Source organism: Heterocephalus glaber, unplaced genomic scaffold (assembly GCF_053883595.1).
Source record: "Heterocephalus glaber isolate CG9 unplaced genomic scaffold, H.glaber_assembly_v1.0 deba00001444, whole genome shotgun sequence".
Classification (NCBI taxonomy): Eukaryota; Metazoa; Chordata; class Mammalia; order Rodentia; family Bathyergidae; genus Heterocephalus; species Heterocephalus glaber.
In genome coordinates this window covers 30,881,882-30,901,572 of record NW_028258297.1, presented here as the reverse complement: position 1 = coordinate 30,901,572, position 19,691 = coordinate 30,881,882, and the positions used below count along the sequence as shown (strand labels likewise).

The following is a 19,691-nucleotide window of genomic DNA, read 5'->3' as shown; positions in this document are numbered from 1 at the left end:
CACATTTCAGAGAATATTTTCTACGAGCTTTGGAGACATTTATTTTCAATCCGTATCTATTTAAAAACTACACAAATTTTTTCAACTGTAATATATACTTTTTATTAGTTACAGCATGTTTCTCCTACTAAGTACCATATAAAAAGCATTTTCCCAAAAATATAGAATTTGCTGGATAAACTTGGAAATGTTGTTCTGTAGGTATTCATTTTTTCCCACCTTAAAATATAAGAGGTGGGTGGTGGTGGTGGAGACAGCAAGGCTGCTCTTGATGACCGCTCACAAATCCCTAACTGATGTTTATGAGCAGGTCGATGCATGCTTATAATCCAGCATCCAGAAGACTGGGAAGGGGGATTGCGAACTTGAGCTTAGCCTGGGATAATAGCAAGTTCAAGGCAGGCTTGAGCTACACAGTGAGACCCCATCTCAAATAAACAAAAAGGAGGTTGACCCTTACCATTTTCCAGTCCTGGGAATAGCCCTCTCCGGGCTAATAGAGATCAACTTTGCAGACTCCATTTTGGCTTTGTAGCCAGTCAACCCTGTTGGCCATCTGGAAGCAGAGAAGAAAAGTCATCAAAGGACAGGTTATGTGACAGTGAGGAGAAGTAAGGGGAATTGTGGAGATGCGGGAAGCAGGAAAAATACCTCCTGTAGAGAGGTACCCTAAGAGCCAGCTCAGAGCCACTCAACTCTGGACACCTTCATCTCAGCTCTCGACTGCAGGAAGATTTCCTGACCATATTATGTCTGCAGTGATGAGGCTGCTGCCTGGCACAGGCTGATGCTTCACCATGTTTGTTAAAGGAATAGGCAGCCGCATCCTGCTCTTGTTCTTTGCTTGAAAACCTTCTTGCTCCCCCTATTTGATTTTTAGCAGAGAGTCAAAACTAAATGTGAACATAACAGACTTTGGTTCTCCGTTGCTGTTATTGCCCCATGAAGTGATTTTTAAAGACATAGATGTCTTATTTTAAAAAATTAATTTCTAGAGCAATGCATTTAGTAGATCCTTTGAGACTAGTTCCTCCTCCAATCAGCGAGCCCCCATCGTTCAGCCAAATTTCTAATGCCAGACAGCGATGCTCTCTGTACCACCCAGTGTCCATGGACTCAGTGATATCCCTCCCAGGGTGGATTTGTTCTCAGCCCTCCCAACATTTTGGTCTATTCTTGCATCTCAGTAATGGCTTTACCATGTACCTGATCTTCTCAGCCAGAAAGCTGAGACTCATCTGAGTTGTTTGCTCTCTCTCCACACCTCCCTTAGCTACTATTTCTCTCTTCTACTGCAGTCATTTTTCTTAAGTGAACTGTTTATTCTTCCCTGTCTTTATGGTCCATCTCTTATCCTTATTCCACATACTCTTTTGGCCTTTGGTGTTAGTTCTGTTGACTTCCCACAACAGTGCCTCTTACTTGGTGGTCTTGGAGAACGTGCCAACTACCACGGTGACTTGGATTATCCACTGATAGGCACTGGTCTAAAGGGATGGGAAGCTTCTCTTTACCTCTGTTTCTGGGTCAGACTTTCGTTTCCTCGTTTTCACACTGAAATTTCCCTTTTTTTCAATCACAAACATGGCTCACTCAGATCTACTCAATGGATGAGATGGAATGAGATGCTCAATTTTGCCTGCCTAATGTCCTGAGCATCCTCATGGAACAGATGTATATCTTTATATTTTGATTCTGACAAAATACTGGTTTAAATTCAGTTATAATAAGCCCCAACAGGTTATCTTAAGCTGGAATTGTCTTTTATAAAGGATTGCTTGAAATAAATAGAGCATTATTTGGGGGTGGATATCTGGTTAACTGAATATATTTATTTTTAAAACTTTGGGCTGTCATGAGGTAGACATTCTCCCTCAAAATAAAGCCAACAAAATAAAAAACAGATTAAATACATGTTTAAACATATATAAGTGATACACTATTTCTGTTACACAGAATATTATGGATAATTATTAAGAAGAAAATAGATGTTTTGTGAGCTACTTATTCATTGATTGCACAAGGCTTTATTCCCATTTTCACATCTCAATTACTGACTCTGACTTCTAAGCTAGAAAAACAGTTTTATAAAATTACTCTTCCACTTGCCATAATATAAGTGACTCCTTGGGTAAGGAGTGGTTTCTCCATGTTTACTAGCTCTTATGATCACCCAGAGAACTGTATAAAGGTGTCAAATGGAGCACTACCCCCAGAAAATCTTATTTTGGTGCTTTTAGATTGGGAGAACGTAGGCATTAAATTTCTTAAACATTCCTTGAATGAGTCTAATGTATATCTAGAAATGAGAACCCTGTGCCAGGGTTTATCTGGAGAGATTCCCTTTAAGAATCATGGCCAGCTTTGGAAAGATAGTTAATTACTCTTTAAAAATTTTGTCTGAGATTGACTTCCTAACCTCTTTTAATATCTTGTTTTGTTTATTGGCTTGTTTAGTATTTTATCTTGTTTGATTACCTGAAAAAGGAAGTTGTTAATGTCTATGAAGTTAAACTTGGTATTGTACTCAGTATTATATATAAACATTCTTAGGTTTGCCTCATGATTATGAAGAAAAGAATTAATGGTACTGTTACTTTGCCAAAGGATGGGTAGATTTAGAAGATCATCCTAAATGGTAAACAGTGTGAGGGCCAGAAATATATGCCTCTTATTCTCATTTATATTTCATCCTTGTGAGTTGCTTTTAGTAGAAAATGACAAAATCAATAGGGTCTACTGCCTTATTTAACTTATCTTCTATAATTAAAAAGATGAAAATTAAGTTTGAAAAGTAAGGAAATTATGTGATTACTTACTCTTACTGAGGATGGGTTCTGAGATATGAGGAAAGCTCTTGATTAATTTGATGTTGTCTTCTCTATCACTAAGTTTACCTATACTTCCTGCCATGTAATATATAAGGAATCGGCAATGGAAAGACAAAAATAAGATGCCTAATGTTACGTAGGAATCCTATTGCTCTTATTACCAAAAAATGATTTTCACTCATTATATTCACATGCATATGCATGTGATCAGCACAAAATGACATTTACATCTCATTCTTAGTGCATTCTGACAGTTCCAAGAGGACAAGTCCTGCTTTCTGGCCAATAATTTCCTAAATGACTAATGTTATTCTCTACCTTCAAATCTCTGTTGTATAGGCTTACTGAACAATGAGGACACTGAAAGGCTTTAGTTTAATCTCAAATTTGCATAAACAGGAATTTGGAAATAAATGCTGGAATGGACAATAAACACCTTGAATTCATGGATCTCAGAACATTGTGTAAGTACTTCTTTGAAGACTTGACAATGATACACATCCTCATGCTACAAAGGGAGTTGGTGTGTTCTGCTCCAGTGACCTTCCTTATGCTGTCTCACTGGGACATTCTGACAGAAGACACCAAGTCACTGTGCTCTCACTTTGGATGCCTGACCAGCATGCCAGCCCCATGCTCCCTTAATGTTGCTCTGAACGCCAACCTTTCTGAGCCCTTTTCCTAAGATCCTAGTGGAATGTGATTGCTCCCTCATCAAAGTTTCCATCATATTTCATTACAACCTCATTTTATTTTAACCTTTAAATCCCATCTAAGACTGTAATTGCTCACACATATTTTATCTCCTTCAGTAGATGGCTTCATGAAGGCAGAAGCACTCTATTAATAATCTTGGTATTTCTCATCATAGCTAGTATGTTAAAGCTGGTGCTTAATAATTATAAGCAGAAAGAATGAATATACAAATTCTGCCTATTTCTAGTTGCAAGGAGCCAATTTTCTCTTTTATAAATTGGAGAATCTGAGAACAAAAAAATAAATTGCCTGTTCAAATTTGCTATCTGAAGCATACATTCAGATGTTCTTTTTTTAAGATATGCATTTTATTTTATTTTTTATTAGTACAGGCTTATAGTACATAATAATTACATTCATTGTAGGAGGGTTGTATATGTGCACAACATGTCTTTTTTTCATCTCTTTCCCTTGCCATCCCTCGCTGTTCCCTCCAGATGTTCATCCTGGAAATTGACACCTTGGAGACCTATCCTGTGACTTAGTAACAGACCTTCTTATTCCAAGGATATTAATAAATCAACATCCCCAATGTGCTCTTTTACTCTTCATAGAAAGAGCGCTTACTTGTTAAATATATCCAGCAAACACAACTTACATATGTCCTGATGTTCTTTCTATTTTCTGTTTCCTCTGGGTGATTATCTGATCATGAAGCTTGTTTTTAGACTACTAAAACTTCCTAACTTGTTCTGGATGATAGCTTATACAAAGAGGTAAATACTTTTTGATGACAGTGACTTCAGATGTCCAAATCAATGTGTACATTTCCCATACCGAAGTGAAAAAGAAAGGAAGAGCTAAAGAGTCAGTGAAGGAATTCATACATTTCTTTATGAGTTCAAAAGTTGGTAATAATATCCTAAAGATATGGTGGAAATTAAAAAAAAGTTTTGTGTTATCTATTTAATTTGATAAGAACAGAAAAGTCTCTCTATAAAATATATCTATAGTTGTATTTATCATTTATTCTAGCACCCTCATCTTACAGATTAGAAAACTGAGGCCCAGAGAGGGAATATTAGAACCAGTGGATATATTTCTGTGATATTCTAGTTTGGCAGTTTAACAGCCTCAAAGCTGTGGCATTTTCTTGTGGCCAGTAGAGTGATTATATGGTCATCGAGATAGTAACTGAAAATGTTCTTCAAAAACGCCATTGTGATTATTACCTTGAATTGACGAGGATGCAGTGCAAATCATGATTGCCAGTGGGAGGGCACAAGCAATAAAGGGTGTGGCTGCTATATTCTAGACCACAGCTCCATCTGAAGACATATTCTCCTGTATCCATCTTAAGCAAGAGGTTCCTATTTACTGATTTCCTAAATTTATGAAAAACTAAATTACAGGCAGCATAAATGAAGACCTTGTGGGGTTGCTACACATATATTTATCCTTCTCTCCCTCTTTCTCCCCAATACTGAGGATCGAACACAGGGCTTTCATACTTAGCTACATCTTCAGACCTTTTTTGTCTTTTTCTTGGTACCGGAGATTGAATTCAGGACCTTGCATTTGTGAGGCAAGCGAGGCGCCACTGAGCTAAATCTCTAGCCCTTATTTATTTTTTAAATTGCAATCCTCTCACCTCCACCTCTCAGAGTGCTGGAATTTCAGGCATATGCCACAATGCCCAGCTTTTTTCTCCCTTTCTGGAAGTGGCTGCTACACTGCAGAAGCTCAATATATTCGGTTGTTGCTGATATCAAAGTTTCAACTGATTTTGCTTTGAATAAAGATGTGTGTTTCTTTCTCACCATTTTTTAGACAGGTTGTCACTGTGTTGGTCAGGCTGGCCTTGAACACATTATGTAGTCCAGGCCAGTCTTGAACTCTTGGCTGTTCTCCTGCCTCAGCCTCCTGAGTGCTGGGATTACAAGTGTGTGCCACCACACCCAGCTTCACCATTCATTGTCAAGATCTCCCATGGAACCCTTATTTTTGCCTTTCCTTAGTAATAATAGCTTCTTTCTCAGATACTTTATTTACATAGTTATATAAATCCTGCCCATCTCCAGTACTCTGTTGTCTTACCAAGGATTCAGAAATAAAAAGAGGATTAAAATGCATGAGAATTGGACTCAAGGGGTATACCAGTCTGATTTGATTCTCAGAGCACCAGAAAGAACATATGGAACAGCCAGACAACAAAAAAGAAAAGCTAGTAAGTAGGCAAGCTCCCACTCTTAGCACCACACAGAGAAGGGAGTGGGATCCCCTCCTGGTCCCTAAAGGATGGCCAAGGAGAGATCTGTTCAAATCCATTAACAAAGTCAGAATGTGAGCAGTAAAGCTGGTAGGCGTAATGCTGCTGAGGCAGAAACTCCTTTCCAGAGGATTCAAAGGTAAAATTAAAATGGGCCGGGCAGAAGAATAAGGCTGGGTTGAACATAAAGTTGCCCATCACTTGTCACATGAATTCTCCCTTCTATCCACAGATCAGACTGTTTCATCAGTCCACTGGGCTCTCCTACCTCTGTAGCCCTGGATTAGTGAACCTCAGAAGACTCCAAAATATACTTTTTAAAGTCAGTGAAGATGCTGGGATGTTCTTGCTCAGCTCAAGATCTTGTTTTCTCCCCCAGCTTTCCATGCACCTCCTTTGTTAGGACTGAGGGATGACATCAGAATCGCAACTGATGATATCACTGTCTCTATATCAACACTGTAAGGTGTCCACAATTTGAGATTCAAAGGATAAGAGGAGAGGCATAGCTACACCCCAAAGCTCTGGTGTTTACTCTGGAAGGATTAGGCTTGTTTTCTCTTAATTCACTCCTTTCAATGTTTAATTTAGGTGGGGTAATATAGGAAGGAATATTGTGCCAATATATTTCATTTAAAACTGCAGAGTAAACAAGTCTAGATAGTTGCAGAGAACGTGAAATAAAAGAATTGAGGGTTTACTAAACTTCTTGCAGGAAGCCCATGGACTCACTTCATTTTTGGGATCCAGCCTGGACTTTTTGTAAGCATTTTATCTGTAAGAAGAAAAAAAAAACTTTGGGGCTATTTTGCCTAAACTGACCACATTTGGGTTATAATTTATCTCTGATGGTCAGAAATAAAGTAATGCTTACTCCTTGCAATACTTCATAGGAGGACCAAGAGGCATTTTGTTGGTGATTCCTTCTAGACTGAGGAAGACTTTTCAATATACTCTTTGAAAATGTTACCATAGATACTCTTTAATTAATGATAGGAAATTTTCCATGAAGCAAAAAACTTCCAATCAAGGAAAAGATGAGGTATAGATTAAAATTGCAATATTCAAAAGTGATTGGTTTATTACAGGCTTCCTTCAACTAAGTTATCTTTTATATTAGGTCTCAGTTTCTTCTTTAAAATAAACTGGGCTTGGCCCGGGGATTTAGCTCAGTGGTTCCGGCGCCTGCCTCGCAAGCGCAAGGTCCCAAGTTTGATCCCTGGCACAAAAAAGAAAAAAAAAAAGTAAAATAAACTGGGCTTGTTAGTTTCTTAAGATTCTTTCCACTTTTGGCATTCAATGGTTTGAATACTTCAGTGGTTATTTGAATAATCATGAATCTGCACATAGCACTTTGCACTTGACAAAACTCCCTTCACATCCATTATGTCATCTGATTCTCACAATAACTTTTTGAGACAAGGAAGGTATTATTTTCCCTGTTAGGTGTAGAATCTTGTTCAGGTCACAACTAATAACTGGTAGAAGTGGCACTGGAGGATCTAATATTCTATGTGTTAAAATCCGTGCTCTTTCAACTATACCAGGATATCCTGAAACTACAATTGAGAACGTGAGGCAGTGTCTGACTAAGAGATGTTACACAACATTTACACAGGAGTTAGGAGGTTGGTAATGACACTGAGGCTCGCTAATTTATCAGATGCAGGAAAGTGTTATTAGTCAAGTACAATATTAGCAAATAATAAGCACTAAGTGAACAGAATGAGGCAAAAAAAAAAAAAAAGGCCATATAGCGTTACTAAGCTTCTCTGACCAAATTCAAGGGTCTCTTTTTTCTTCCAATTCAATTTGCATGACACTTTAGTAAGCAGTAGGGTGGTACAAAGTGGAAACGGGGTCTTACGTGCCTAGTGATAGAGGCACCTCCTACTCACTATAGCTTGTTGTCCATCCCAGCAACACACACAAATCACTCAAGGAATTACTAAATCTAGAAAGAGTTCCCCAAACGAGGTTGTTTTCTGATAAGCCCACAGTGTATGTCTCATAGGATCATTGGTTGTCTTCTCAGGGATTTCAAGAGATGACCAGAATAAACTTTTTTTTTTGTTTTTTTGGAGACAGAGTCTTGCTATGTAGTTCAGGCAATCCTCTTGCCTCAGCCCCGAGTGCTGAGATCAAGAGGTGTGCGCCGCTATGCCTGGCAGAATAAAGTATTTTAAAATGCAAGTAAAAAAAAAAATGCAAGTTTATAGTCTTATTTTTCCGGAACCTCCTCAGGCTCCAGGTGTCTCTAGAACAATGCAAATTCTCAAAGGGATCCATAATTTAAAGAAAAAAAACACACTAGAAACCGTAACACTAGAGAGGGCCATCTGTAGTTTTCTGGTAGAAAAACATGCAGCTAGTACACAGGGCCATTGAATTTTATATAACACTTTAGGGGTTTCAGATTTTCTGAAGCCCACTCAGGAATCGCACTCCAGGTTAAGAATTCCTGGGTTCATCCATAGATGATAAGTACTTTGTTTAAACAAAACAAACAAGAGCAGGTGGAATGATCACCACCTGGGTACGACAGTGAGCGAAGCCTCCAAAGAAGTCACCGAAGCGCAGACCTGAGCTGGTGCAGGCACCTGAGCCTTCCATGCAAAGGGGACACCAAAGCACAGGGCCCAGACGAAACAATATCCTGGCTGACTCGGCTCGCATCTATTCGGGGCCCGTCTTCATTTCTATTCTTTCCCACCCTTTCTCTTAGAAATTTCTCGAGCGCAGGGCCACACCTCCTCCTTATCCCCGGCCCCACCAGGGCTGCCCTATGTGGTCTCGTCGAGAAAGCCAGAACTGAGAGGAAAGTTGAGCTCCTCCACCTTGGGTTCTGCCATTTTGTGCGCCCTAGAGTCCTCGGATGGCTCTAAATTTCAGGTTCCTCAGCATTATGAGCTTAGCTTTACGGTCTATTCAGAGCTAAAATTCCAAAATTCTTTTTCTTTCTTCCCCTCTTCCTTTTCCTCCTTTCCCGTCCCTTCTACCTTCCAGGCTCCTTTCTCAACCGAGCTCCCCGCCCACCCTATAACGCCGCCCTTCCGAGTTAGCGCCTGCGCAGACAGGCGTGGGAAAGAATATTTGGTCCAGAGGAGTCGCCGTAGTCGGCCGGAACGCGAGCCGAGGGGGATTATGGGAGAAGATGGCGGCCGCCGCTCGCCCGCGGATTGTCCTGGGTTTCCCAATGTCACGTAAGTGTCAAAGGGAGCTGCGGCCCCCAGTCGAGATTCCGAGACGGGACTCAAAGGCTTCGGGACTAGCGCTGCGCCACAGCGGTCCGCCGATTCACTGGGCAGCCTGGTTTGTCTGGGTTCGGCGTTTCTTATGCCTAGTTTCTCCTGCCTAGTTTCTCCTTTACTTCTCCACCTCCCGGGTTTACCTATTGTACACTGGGGAAGGAGACGAAAGAACATGAGCAGTGGGAAAGGAAGAGGAGAAAGAGGAACCCTTAAAGGATCGAGATAATCAGTCCTGTAGGGTTGTAAGGGTTTGGGGTTTTGAGAAATATTTGAATGATTCGGGAGAGGCGCCTAAAAGGGAGAAGAAAAATGGGTAGCGGAGAAATTTCTCGTGGGTTATTGACTTCACGACCTTGCGCAAACCGTCAATCAGTCTCAATTTCAGATTCTTCATATCACAATGGAAATGATCATCTCACAACGTCAGGAGATCTCTGAGAAGATTAAAAGAAATGCTAATGTTTATAAAAGACTTTCTAACCAAAAGCGTCTCTACAGATGTAGAATATGTTAGCTCGGGGCCCTGGGGCCTGGGGGAGACAGGGATGTTTGTGGAAAGAAGCAGGAACTTGTTGGAAAGGATAGTGAAGAAGAGTGAAGGACATGTTAGAACTTGTCAGCATTTTCCATTTTGTTTTCCATTCTACACTGATTGAATCTGTTCTTAGTCCTCAAATTGAAAATACGTTTGTTTTTTTCAGTCACCAAACACAAGAAAAGCTAAAAAATTAGACATACAGCTACACTTTATCGTCATTGTTTCACCCTCTGCTTCACCAACATGCTGCAATCAACCCACAAAAATTTATTTTTCCATAGTGTATTTTAGTCGTTATAGTATAATAATTTGCTGTCAAAATTGGGTGTCAGAATCCCTCTTAGAGCTTTATGAAGAGTCCAAGTGGCGACTCATTGTAGAAATACCACATCCAAAATGTTGAGATTAGCTTCTTGCACCTTAAAATTTTAAAGCACTATACGTAGTTCTGATGTTCAGCTGAGGAGAGAATCAAGAGGGTTTAGGGGGCCCTTTTTTGTTTTTCATCTTGGTTAGAACTACATACCATTGGGAAGAAAGGTGGTGCACGTCATTTATTGTGGATGGTTTTGTAGCCATGATTTATTTCCAAAGGCATTTGCTGGTTCTGGCTGAACTATTACATTAGCGAGACATCATGTACATTATGAATTATAACTTTTTAATACCTACTATATATAACACTTCTGGGTGTTTTCATTACTTTTTTACCCCCTCAAGCTTAGTTTTCTTTAACAGATACTGTAGCTTATGCTTGTGAGAGTAGTCAGCTTATTGTCTCTGGTAAAATAAGCTTTTGAATAAACTGGAGATGCTAGTCTAGAGAGTAGCATAGTCAAAACACTAGTACAGAACTGTATGAAACAATTTTATGTGCTTACATGTGACAGAACTCTTAAGTATAATACAAAATCAGAAAAGGGAAAGAGTTGTCATTTTAGATAGTGAGGGAAGATTGGAAGAGGAATGGAGAAGTGGTGCCTGTATGTCAATCTGTTTAGTGTTTTCAGGATCTGGAAAGTCAGGTGTTGGGGATTTTCCAATGGCAAAAGTGTGATGGAATGGAGTCATAAGGTGCTCATGGAGGCAGTGAAATGACTGCATATCTCTGGGATAAGGGGAAAGAAAGAAGTTGGATGTGTAACATGAGATCAGATGAAGCTTTTGAAAGCCAAGCGGAGTTTAGAACAGTGATCACCATGGTGGATTATCTTTACTTCCTTCCTTATTCATCGTTTATTCCCTTTCATACATTTTCGCCCTCCAGCCCATCTCCCTTTGTCATAGGAAGTAATGACCCTTATTACCCCAAACTTTACCAGTATTTTCTGTTTGCTCCCGAGCAGAAGACAGTGAAGCCAGAGAAAGCTCTGAATTAACTGTGAATTAAATTATTTTAATCTCAAGTAGATTTCCAGCACTATATTTTTCTAGGAAATTTGCTTTTGAGGTAAGAATTGCTTAACATTGCTATAATTGCTGTACTTAGATGTAGAAGAGGGATTAGACTTGTTCTTCTTCACTCCCAAAGAAGACAAGAATAAAAATGCAGAGAAGCGGTCACTGCTTCCCCTGATGGTAAGACCTGCCAGCTGTTAGGCTGGCTCCCAGCAGATACGGGCTGCTATAGGAAACAGTTTGTCTCCCCCAACAGGTGTTGCAGCTAAGGGCAGGGCACCTGCACGCATACTGTGGAGATGGTACACTGAGGCAGGCTTTGAAGGTTTCCTCTAGGGACACGAATCCACGAAGAAGTGATGGGAGATTTGACAAATCACTTACTATTCACCTTCTCAAAGTCAGAAAATTTTTTCTCAATCACTTTCTCCTCCCCATTTCTGATGTTTTTCATTGGTTTGTATATTAGGTCTGATCTGTACTTTTTAATGCTTTGTACCAACAATTCTCTGCCCCTAACCCATACCACAACTTTGTTTTTCATGAGTCATCAGTTTCAGAGTCTCTTCCACATAGGTCCTTTACTGTTACCCTGCATCAGTATTATTCCTTCCTACCTCTGTTACATGTGTTTAGTGTTTCTCAATGAATTCTCCTATTTGTGTTATTCCTCCTGAAAACCTTTCTCAAAACACATTACCCAAGAATCCTTTCTCATGATAATGTGACTTAATGTGATTTATCTTTCTAGATAAATTATATCCTATAGAAGCATGGAGTTTACTTTCTAATTTTTATATATTTTTCTCATGTCCTAGAGGTTTTGTGTTGTAATACTTTATTATTGCTGTTGCTACTTGAATTACCAAGGTAGTGATCACAAAATAGTGTTAGAAGTTTTCAGGGAGAGAAGTTAATGTTTTCTCGGTTATTTTTCTATTAACATTTGCCACCTTTGTGTACTCTGTGATTTCCTTTTAGGTTCTGCCATTAGTGCAATAGCCACATCTCCATTTCAGGGCCTGCCCCACTGCCAGCTTCATCATGCAGTCCTGCCTCATGGGAAAGGTGGGCGTTCCTCCATCAGTGGGGTAGTGGCCACTGTGTTCGGAGCAACAGGATTCCTGGGCCGCTATGTTGTCAACCGCCTTGGTAAGTAGCATTATTGAGTTCAGTGTGCTTTCCTACCATTCTTCAGGATTGCCCAGTGAGAGGCCATGAGCTGGGTTTCTCCTCATTTTAACAGTATGCAACTTCTGTCTTGGATTTATGGAATTTTTATGTGCTATACAGGACATAAGATGAGAGTAAGGGAGCCTGGAAAGTTATAGCGTCTTTAGCATGGCAGATATGCTTCTTAGTCAAATATGATATCAATCCATGTATACCAGAATTTAGATATCTACTGTGTCATTATTGTGTAATGTATCCATATTCTGTAGATGTTGATCCTGGTTTCATCTTATGTTTTAGGACGGATGGGATCTCAGGTGATCATACCCTATCGGTGTGATACTTACGACATCATGCGTCTTCGGCCCATGGGTGACCTGGGCCAGCTTACCTTTCTGGTAAGACCTTGATGGCTGATAATTTCAGTTAGCAAATACAAATTACTCAGGTCATTTTTAGGAGTGAGAGACAGTATAATAAAGCAGCAGTTTTATCCCCGAATGAGTCAAGGGCAGCCTCCATTCATAGGAGATTCTTTCAGTTAGGTTCCTGGATCTCTTGACTTGGTATGCAAACTCTAGATCAGTTGGCAAACTTTCTCCTCCTCCTCCTCATCCTCCTTCTCCTTCTTCTTCTTTTTGGCTTTTTGAGACAAAGTCTCACTGTGTCATTCAGGCTGGCCTTGAACTCACTCTGTAGTCCAGGCTGGCCTCGAACTCACAGTGATCCTGCCTCAGTCTCCCAAGTGCTAGGATTACAAGTGTGCACCTCCATGCCTGGCTAGCAGTTGGCAAACCTTTTGTAAGGGACCAGATAGTAAAAATTTAGGCTCTGCAGGTCATAGAGTATTGTCATAATTACTAAGCTCTGCCCTTGTATCCCTCAAGCGGCCATAGACAGCATATAAACCAATGGGTGTGCTCATGTGCCAATGCGTGTGCCTCTGTTCCAATAAAACTTTATTTACAAAATTAAGCTGTAGGCCACATTTTTTGGCCTGAAGGCTATAGCTTGCTAACCCCTGCTCTAGTCTAGTGCTGTCCAGTGTGGTACCTGCTAGCCCCATGTTAAGCACTTGAAATATGCCTAGCCTAAATCGAGTTGTGTTGTGGGTCTAAAATACAGATTTAAAAGACTTAGTGTGAAGAAAATAGTATTCAGTATATCATTAATAATTTTAGTTACTACATATTGAAATAATATTTTAGATATTTCAAGTTAAATGAAATATATTATTAAAATGGATTTTTTTATTTTTGCGAATATGCCTAGTAGAAAATTCAGAACGTAAAAGATTCAGAAAGTAGAAAATTTAGAATTATATGTGTCTTGTGTTATGTTTCTATTGAACAGTACTTTCATAGAAAAAAATTATAAACAGGACGCTTATAACTTAGCCTGCTTGCTAACTGTGCTTTATAAACATTCCCTGTTGTCACTCTCTAATTACAGCTTTTTCCTTTAGGTCAGTATTGCCAGCAATGTAAGGCAGAGGGCAGAGGGACAGGGAGAGCCTTTCAGCCAGGGGTTAAGAATATGTGGGCCTCCTTTGGGGTGCAGTGGTTGGAGAGCCGTACTGGCCTATCAGATGGAGGCTGAGGATGCTAAATACCCTACAGCAGTGATGGCGAACCTATGGCATGCATGCCGCAGTGGGCACGTAGAGCCCTCTCTCGGCACTTGAGCCAAGGCACCCCAGCATCCCCTGGGCGTCAGTCACAGCGCCCACAGTGGCTCCCACACAGAGGCCGTGCGCATGCTCGGAACGGAGTAGAGGCGCTGGGTGATGACGTCACGAGCAGTTTGTGTCCTCGGTCTCTTAAGGGTTTGCTGTCGCTGCCCTGTGGCGTCCACGCAGAGTTGTACTGCCTCAGAAATGCTTGAAGCCATTCTCAGGCTGGTTGCTCCCTTTTCAGTCGGATGCTTGGCTTCACTGTGCTTTTAGCCGCTTCCTACTCTGAACCACAGAACTAGACGCTTCCATTTACACACTTTTCCTTTTGAAAAATGTTAGGTAAACATCCCTAGTATCTCTGACGTTGTGTTCATGCGGATTATTTGAAATCCCTGTAAATTTGGACTTTAAGTGGTATTTTCTTATTCTTTACTGAATGCTCAGAAGCTAACTATAATACTTAAATTAGAAGTTTCTTGTTCCTAAAATGTTTTTCTTTTCTAAAATTTTATTATCATTTTCTTGTTTTTATTGTTGCAAGAGTTTGCCTTCCCCCTGCTTCTTTGTGACTCGTTCATTGGTGGCCTTAGTGTCTGTAAAGTATTTCACAAGTGCTAGGTGAAACCGTTGCCTAGCTGGCAGATGTGGGGTCACCGAAACAGCTGTATGGCATTTATTCTCTTCCTGCAGATACTTATTTACTGAGTGCCTGGCATTGAGTTGAGCTCAGAGCGTGTCACAGGGGACTCAGTTTCTTGCTATGTTTAGTGTTTATTTCTGAGAAGGAAGGCCCATTTTGGGGGTGGGTGTGATTTCCCTACTTTCGTCCCTGTTTGAAATTGCTGTCTAGATGGCTACTTGGTTTATTGTGCCCTCTGGACTTTCTCCAGAGAATCTGTTTTCCTTTGGGACTTTCCTCTGGGCTCTTGGGTACTGGATGCAGTTATGCCTCAAGCTCCTCTACCCCGAGCCATCTTGACTTCTTCCTCCCCTGCCCTTGACGTCTTTTCTGAAAAAGCCTTTTTGACTCTTGATGTATAGAGCTAGTTGTTTGTTGAGTATGTCCCTCACTGCTGCAGATTTTGTTATATTTCATGTCTTCCACCACACCAAGTAGGTTGCAATTTCTAACTTTACATGGGGCTTGGAGAGGTAACTTATACAATATTAGTACGCGGCAAGCTAGGGCTGCATTTCTGCCTGTGTGACACCAGCACTACTATTCTCTGTGGTCGCCTGTGCTCTGCTCTCCGTCAGTAGCCCTAACCCATTCTTCCTGCCGGGGCTTCATCTTTATGTACTCGGAGCTGATTTCCCTCTTTTCTAAGTTGCACAGACCTTAGTACATTCATGTCCGCTTTCTCTGTCTCTCCCACTGTCCCCGACCCTCTCCCTTTCTTCCCCTTCTCACTCCCTTCCCTTCCCAGGGCACTGATTCATCCACAGGCACGTAGTATTCAGCCATATTATTCAGCTGTAGGAAATTCTTCTTTTTGTCTCCCATTGAAATGCTTATGGAGTTCAATTTCTGTTTGTCAATATACTGTACTTTTTTCCTGGAATTATTTAATCCCTGGTCACTGTTTTGGGCAGGTTCATCAACCTGACTTAAATTCTAACTCATTTATAAACTGCTCCGAAGTATAATTCTGTGCCGAAACCTGAGGTTTGAGGCAGTTTGCTTCTCTCTGACTCTTGTTTTCATGCCTTTCCCTCTCCTGTACTGGGATTGAATACAGGTCCTTCACACTGACCTACATCCCCACCCCTTTTTTACTTTTTATTTTGAGACAGGGTCTCACTAAGTTGTTAAATTGCCCAAGCTGAACTTGAACTTGTAATTCTTCTGCCTCAGCCTTTCAGAGTGCTTAGATTATAGGTGTGTGCCGTCATGCCCGGTCTGTTTTCATATTTTAAAGTAGAAATTACTAGATCTAGGATTATAAAACTGGAAAGAATTTAAAAAATAAAGAAGTACATACTCACAAATGCCTCCCATTTGATGCTAGGCTTTGAAAGACATTCCTCCTGTCTTTTGTCGCTAGCTGGTTTCTGCCAGCAAGAGGAAGCCTGTTTTCCTCCCAGAGGATCTGTTGTTTTCTGGCTGTGTTGTGGGAGACTGATTACTGGGTACCTCTACAAATGTGAGGGGCACTTGGGTGGACTGAAGTGAGTACCCTCCTTTAGATATGAGCAGCACCGTTTTTAGGTCTGTCGTTGGGTTACCTGAGTAAAGGGGCTTCGACCTAGCAGTCTGCAGAAGTTGGAATCTGCAGGGAGCCTGAGGCCTTGGCGTCATTTCGGCTGTGCCCATGGAGCCTGTGTGAAAGGCACCACAGTAGGACCACACGGGTGGCCCACTCTGAACCATGCCTGAGAGCCCTGAAGTGTTAGGCACACTGTGTGCCCTGATACTTTCCTCTGACTGGCGGCTGTGACTGTTATAGGAATGGGATGCGAGAGACAGAGATTCTGTCCGAAGAGCAGTGCAGCACAGCAATGTGGTCATCAACCTCGTGGGACGAGACTGGGAAACCACGTGAGTTTCAGGCTCTCATATCCCTTTTTCTGCATAAGTCTGTAGGGCTCAGTAGACGTCTCTTGGCACTGTAGTGACATTTTCATTGGATCATCAGTAAGGGTTGTTTGCGTGTCCGTTCACATCCCAGTGACTGCCCTCGGCTTGGTTGGGGTGTGTGTATGAGGCTGCAGTGCAGTGTGCTGCCACTTAGCTGGTGTGGCTGTCAAGGTCACGGCAGCATGTGGTCCATGTCTGTCGGTGTGGTTGGTGTGAACAACTTGAGCAGTTCTGGAGTTGGACCTGTCCTTGGCTCTGCCAATCTGGGGTGGGGTTAGGGAGTAGGATTTTGCCTGTGTCATGGTTCAGCAAGCCGAGTGTTGGTTTTTCTTGTGTGGACAGTGTTTTAGATTCCTTCTGCACACTGATTGTTGAAGATGGTGTCAGTACTGATTTGAACAAGTTTGTTTAGCCTTCCTGTGAATTATCAACAAATAAAGTTTTTATCTTATAGTCCCACACACTTTGCATTTATTAAAGGCTGAGTCAGATTTGTTTGTACATGTCTGTTTCATTAAATAGTTTCCAAGATCTTTGATGCTGTATAGGTTCTTGTTTAATGTTGTATCTTTTCTGTTGACTAATACAGTGACTCGTACAGAGTAAACATAGTTAATGTTAGGCATTGAATCGGTGACCTTTTTTCAGTTTCCCTTTTACTTTCAAGGGAAGTAAAGTGGGGGCAGTGAGAAGTAATTCCCTGTCCAGCTCCCAGCACTTCTTTCCTCATCACTAACCACACAACTAGGTGTTTTGTTTTGTTTTGTTTTTTGTCAGGGTCTCTCTATGTAGTTCGGGCTGGCTTTGAACTCACTATGTATCCCAGGCTGGCCTTGAATGCATGGCAATCCACCTGCCTCAGCCTCCCAAGTGCTGGGATTAAAGGTGTGTGGCACCAGGCCTGGGAAGCCAGGTTTTCTTAAAGGGCCTCAGCCTCAGGATTCCTTGAGAACACAGAATATTACCTGTGCTGGATTTACAGTGTAGAGTTGTGCTAGGTACAGTAATGACAGTGAGCTCACCTGTCAACTTTGAGAAACATTAATTTTGACTTAGAACTAAAGCATGACTGTTTAAAAGTTTGCTGTGAATTCCACTGTTGTGAAAATGAGCATATCCCAAAACCTTTGAAATTCTGAGTCTGGAGGTCTTAACTAATCTTTTATTTTTTCTTTCAGAAACTTTGATTTTGAGGATGTTTTTGTAAAGATTCCCCAAGCAATAGCTCAAGTGTCCAAGGAAGCTGGAGTTGAAAAACTCATTCATGTTTCTCATCTGAATGCTGACATTAAAAGCTCTTCCAAATACCTGAGAAATAAGGTAACTAACGAGTCGGTCAGGCAGGTGCCTCACAGAGCTAGAGTTTCTTGGACCCTTGAAACGTGATGTAAGTGAGAAAGGCTTCACCAGTGTGTTGAGAATTTCAGGGCTTCTCTGTCCCCAGCATTAGGGGTGTGTGTGTGCTGTGTGCTGGTATTTGGTTGCATGCCTTCTATTTAAATGCTGAGAGGCTTCACAAGTGGACAGACTGTATTATTAGCTGCCCTCAAAGGAAGCATCCTGGGATCACTTGCTGTGCTTAAAGGGTCATTTTTCTTCCTCAGTCTTCTTGCCTGGCCCCAGGTTTATACCATTCTGCCATAGGTGATATGAAGACCAAGAATGACAGGGACAAATATTTGCTAAGGAAAATGGCTCTTCACAGAATTTAGTCCTCTTGTGCTCCCAGAAACGACGCTGGAGTCGGATTCTCGCAGGGGTTGACCACTGTGTTTTGGAGTCTCATTCTCAGGGACCGACAGGGAGAATGAGAGTCTGGTCTGCCCTTAGTGTGTGGCTCCTGCCATCATGAGCCCATCTGTAATCATCCCGGTAAGGGCAGTGGAGTCCTTGCAAATGGCTCTGGCTTTCTGACCCACTCATTATTTATTAAGCACTGATCTTGTGCCGCATATTCTGTTAGGTGCTGGGGATACAGTGGTCAGTAAAACAGGCCTGGCCCTAGTCCATAGCAAGGCCTGGCTCCCCAGGAAATATAATTCTGGATGCACCAAGTGTCACAAAGTAGCAAACTGTACTACAGGAGCAGATGATAAGCAAGAGGATGCCTGTTGGGAACACACCATTACTAGCAGCAGAGAAGCCTGTGTGAACTGCCTTAAACATAGAGTTTACAGGTCCCCCTGTCCACGAGATCCAGCAAGAGAGCCTCAGCCACAGAGGGTTGGTGCCGGGGAGCAGGGCTCCTGCTGTGTTCTCTGCTTCTGCCTGCGCTGACCTCTCTACATGAGCTCTGTCTTGTGTAGTCATAGAGCTGGCTGAGGCGTGCCTGGGCCACCTTGGACAGAGAGGAAATGAGAACAAGGGCACTCCTGCCTGCCTCTGCCCCAGCACTAAAGTCGTCTGGGTTTCACGATTGTTTAGAAGGGCTTGGGGTGTTCGTGGCAGTAAAGAGGAATGTCAATGCCATCTGGCTCCTTGGCTTCAGCCACTGGGTGGGTGGTGATGCAGATACATGAGAAAAACTAGACTTTTGGGGTAGAGTTCTTAGCCTTAGTTTCCAGTTAGAATCACCGAGGAAGACTTAAAAACTCCTGATGCCCGAGGTGCATCACAAACCAATTAAAACAAAGTCTCTGGGTGTGAAACATGAGCATTAGTAGTTTTTCAGACTCTCTCGATTATTCCAAGAGCAGCAAAATTGAGGAGGACTATTTCACTTGAGGGAGTAGAAGATGGTCCAGTGTTGGACTTGGGTTTCCGGGGTATATTAGTCATTCAGGTAGCTGTGGTGAAATGAGTTTATGACCCTCGAGCTCAGAAGATCAGTTGGGTTTTGTAGATATAAATTGGAGTCAGCCACCATTTGTTGTTAGCAAAAGGGCATAAAATGGCCTCATGAGTAAATTGGTTGAGAAGAGGACTTTGAACTGGGCATGGAGTAATAACCATGATTAGTTCTCTGATGGAGGAGACACATGCGAAAACCAAATATAAACAGACACACTGAGCAGAGTGGGTATGGTAAGGCAGAAGGGAAACCAGAGAGGCCACACGTTCTGGAAGCCAGAGAAGGCAGTGTCACAAGGAGGGAAAAGTTACTTAACCATGCCCCTGCGCCATCAAGCAAGGTGGCAGCTGGGAAGTCTTGGATCTGCTGACATTAAGGTCATCTCGTCAAAGTAACCTTGTCAAAAGTAGTTGAAGTGCAAGCGTTGACCCAGAGTCCAGAGGGCAGTGAAGGAATGGGTGAACTGGAGCAGAGGCAGCGGCACAGGAAGG

The 19,691-nt window shown here is 41.8% G+C and overlaps 2 protein-coding genes across 8 annotated transcripts in view; one reads left to right on the top strand and one right to left on the bottom strand.

Moving 5' to 3' along the window:
* Akap3 (A-kinase anchoring protein 3) overlaps window positions 1-8,863 on the bottom strand; it is a 19,500-nt gene extending 10,637 nt beyond the window's left edge. For both annotated transcript variants that reach the window (XM_021248048.2, XM_004869369.3), the window contains exons 1-2: window positions 6,065-8,863; window positions 461-556 (exon numbers count right to left, since the gene is read on the bottom strand). The gene's annotated coding sequence lies outside the window, so the exon portion shown is untranslated. The remainder of the gene's footprint in view (window positions 1-460; window positions 557-6,064) is intronic.
* Ndufa9 (NADH:ubiquinone oxidoreductase subunit A9) overlaps window positions 8,855-19,691 on the top strand; it is a 24,860-nt gene continuing 14,023 nt past the window's right edge. For 3 of the 6 annotated variants that reach the window (XM_004869371.4, XM_021248051.2, XM_021248050.2), the window contains exons 1-5: window positions 8,867-8,999; window positions 11,965-12,135; window positions 12,457-12,554; window positions 16,279-16,370; window positions 17,588-17,729. In XM_004869371.4, coding sequence (XP_004869428.1) covers window positions 8,951-8,999; window positions 11,965-12,135; window positions 12,457-12,554; window positions 16,279-16,370; window positions 17,588-17,729 — 552 coding nt within the window. In that variant the 5' untranslated portion in view covers window positions 8,867-8,950. Of the gene's footprint in view, window positions 9,109-11,964; window positions 12,136-12,456; window positions 12,555-16,278; window positions 16,371-17,587; window positions 17,730-19,691 lie in introns of all 6 variants that reach the window. The other 3 variants (XM_004869370.4, XM_021248052.2, XM_087214192.1) reach the window with 3 other exon arrangements.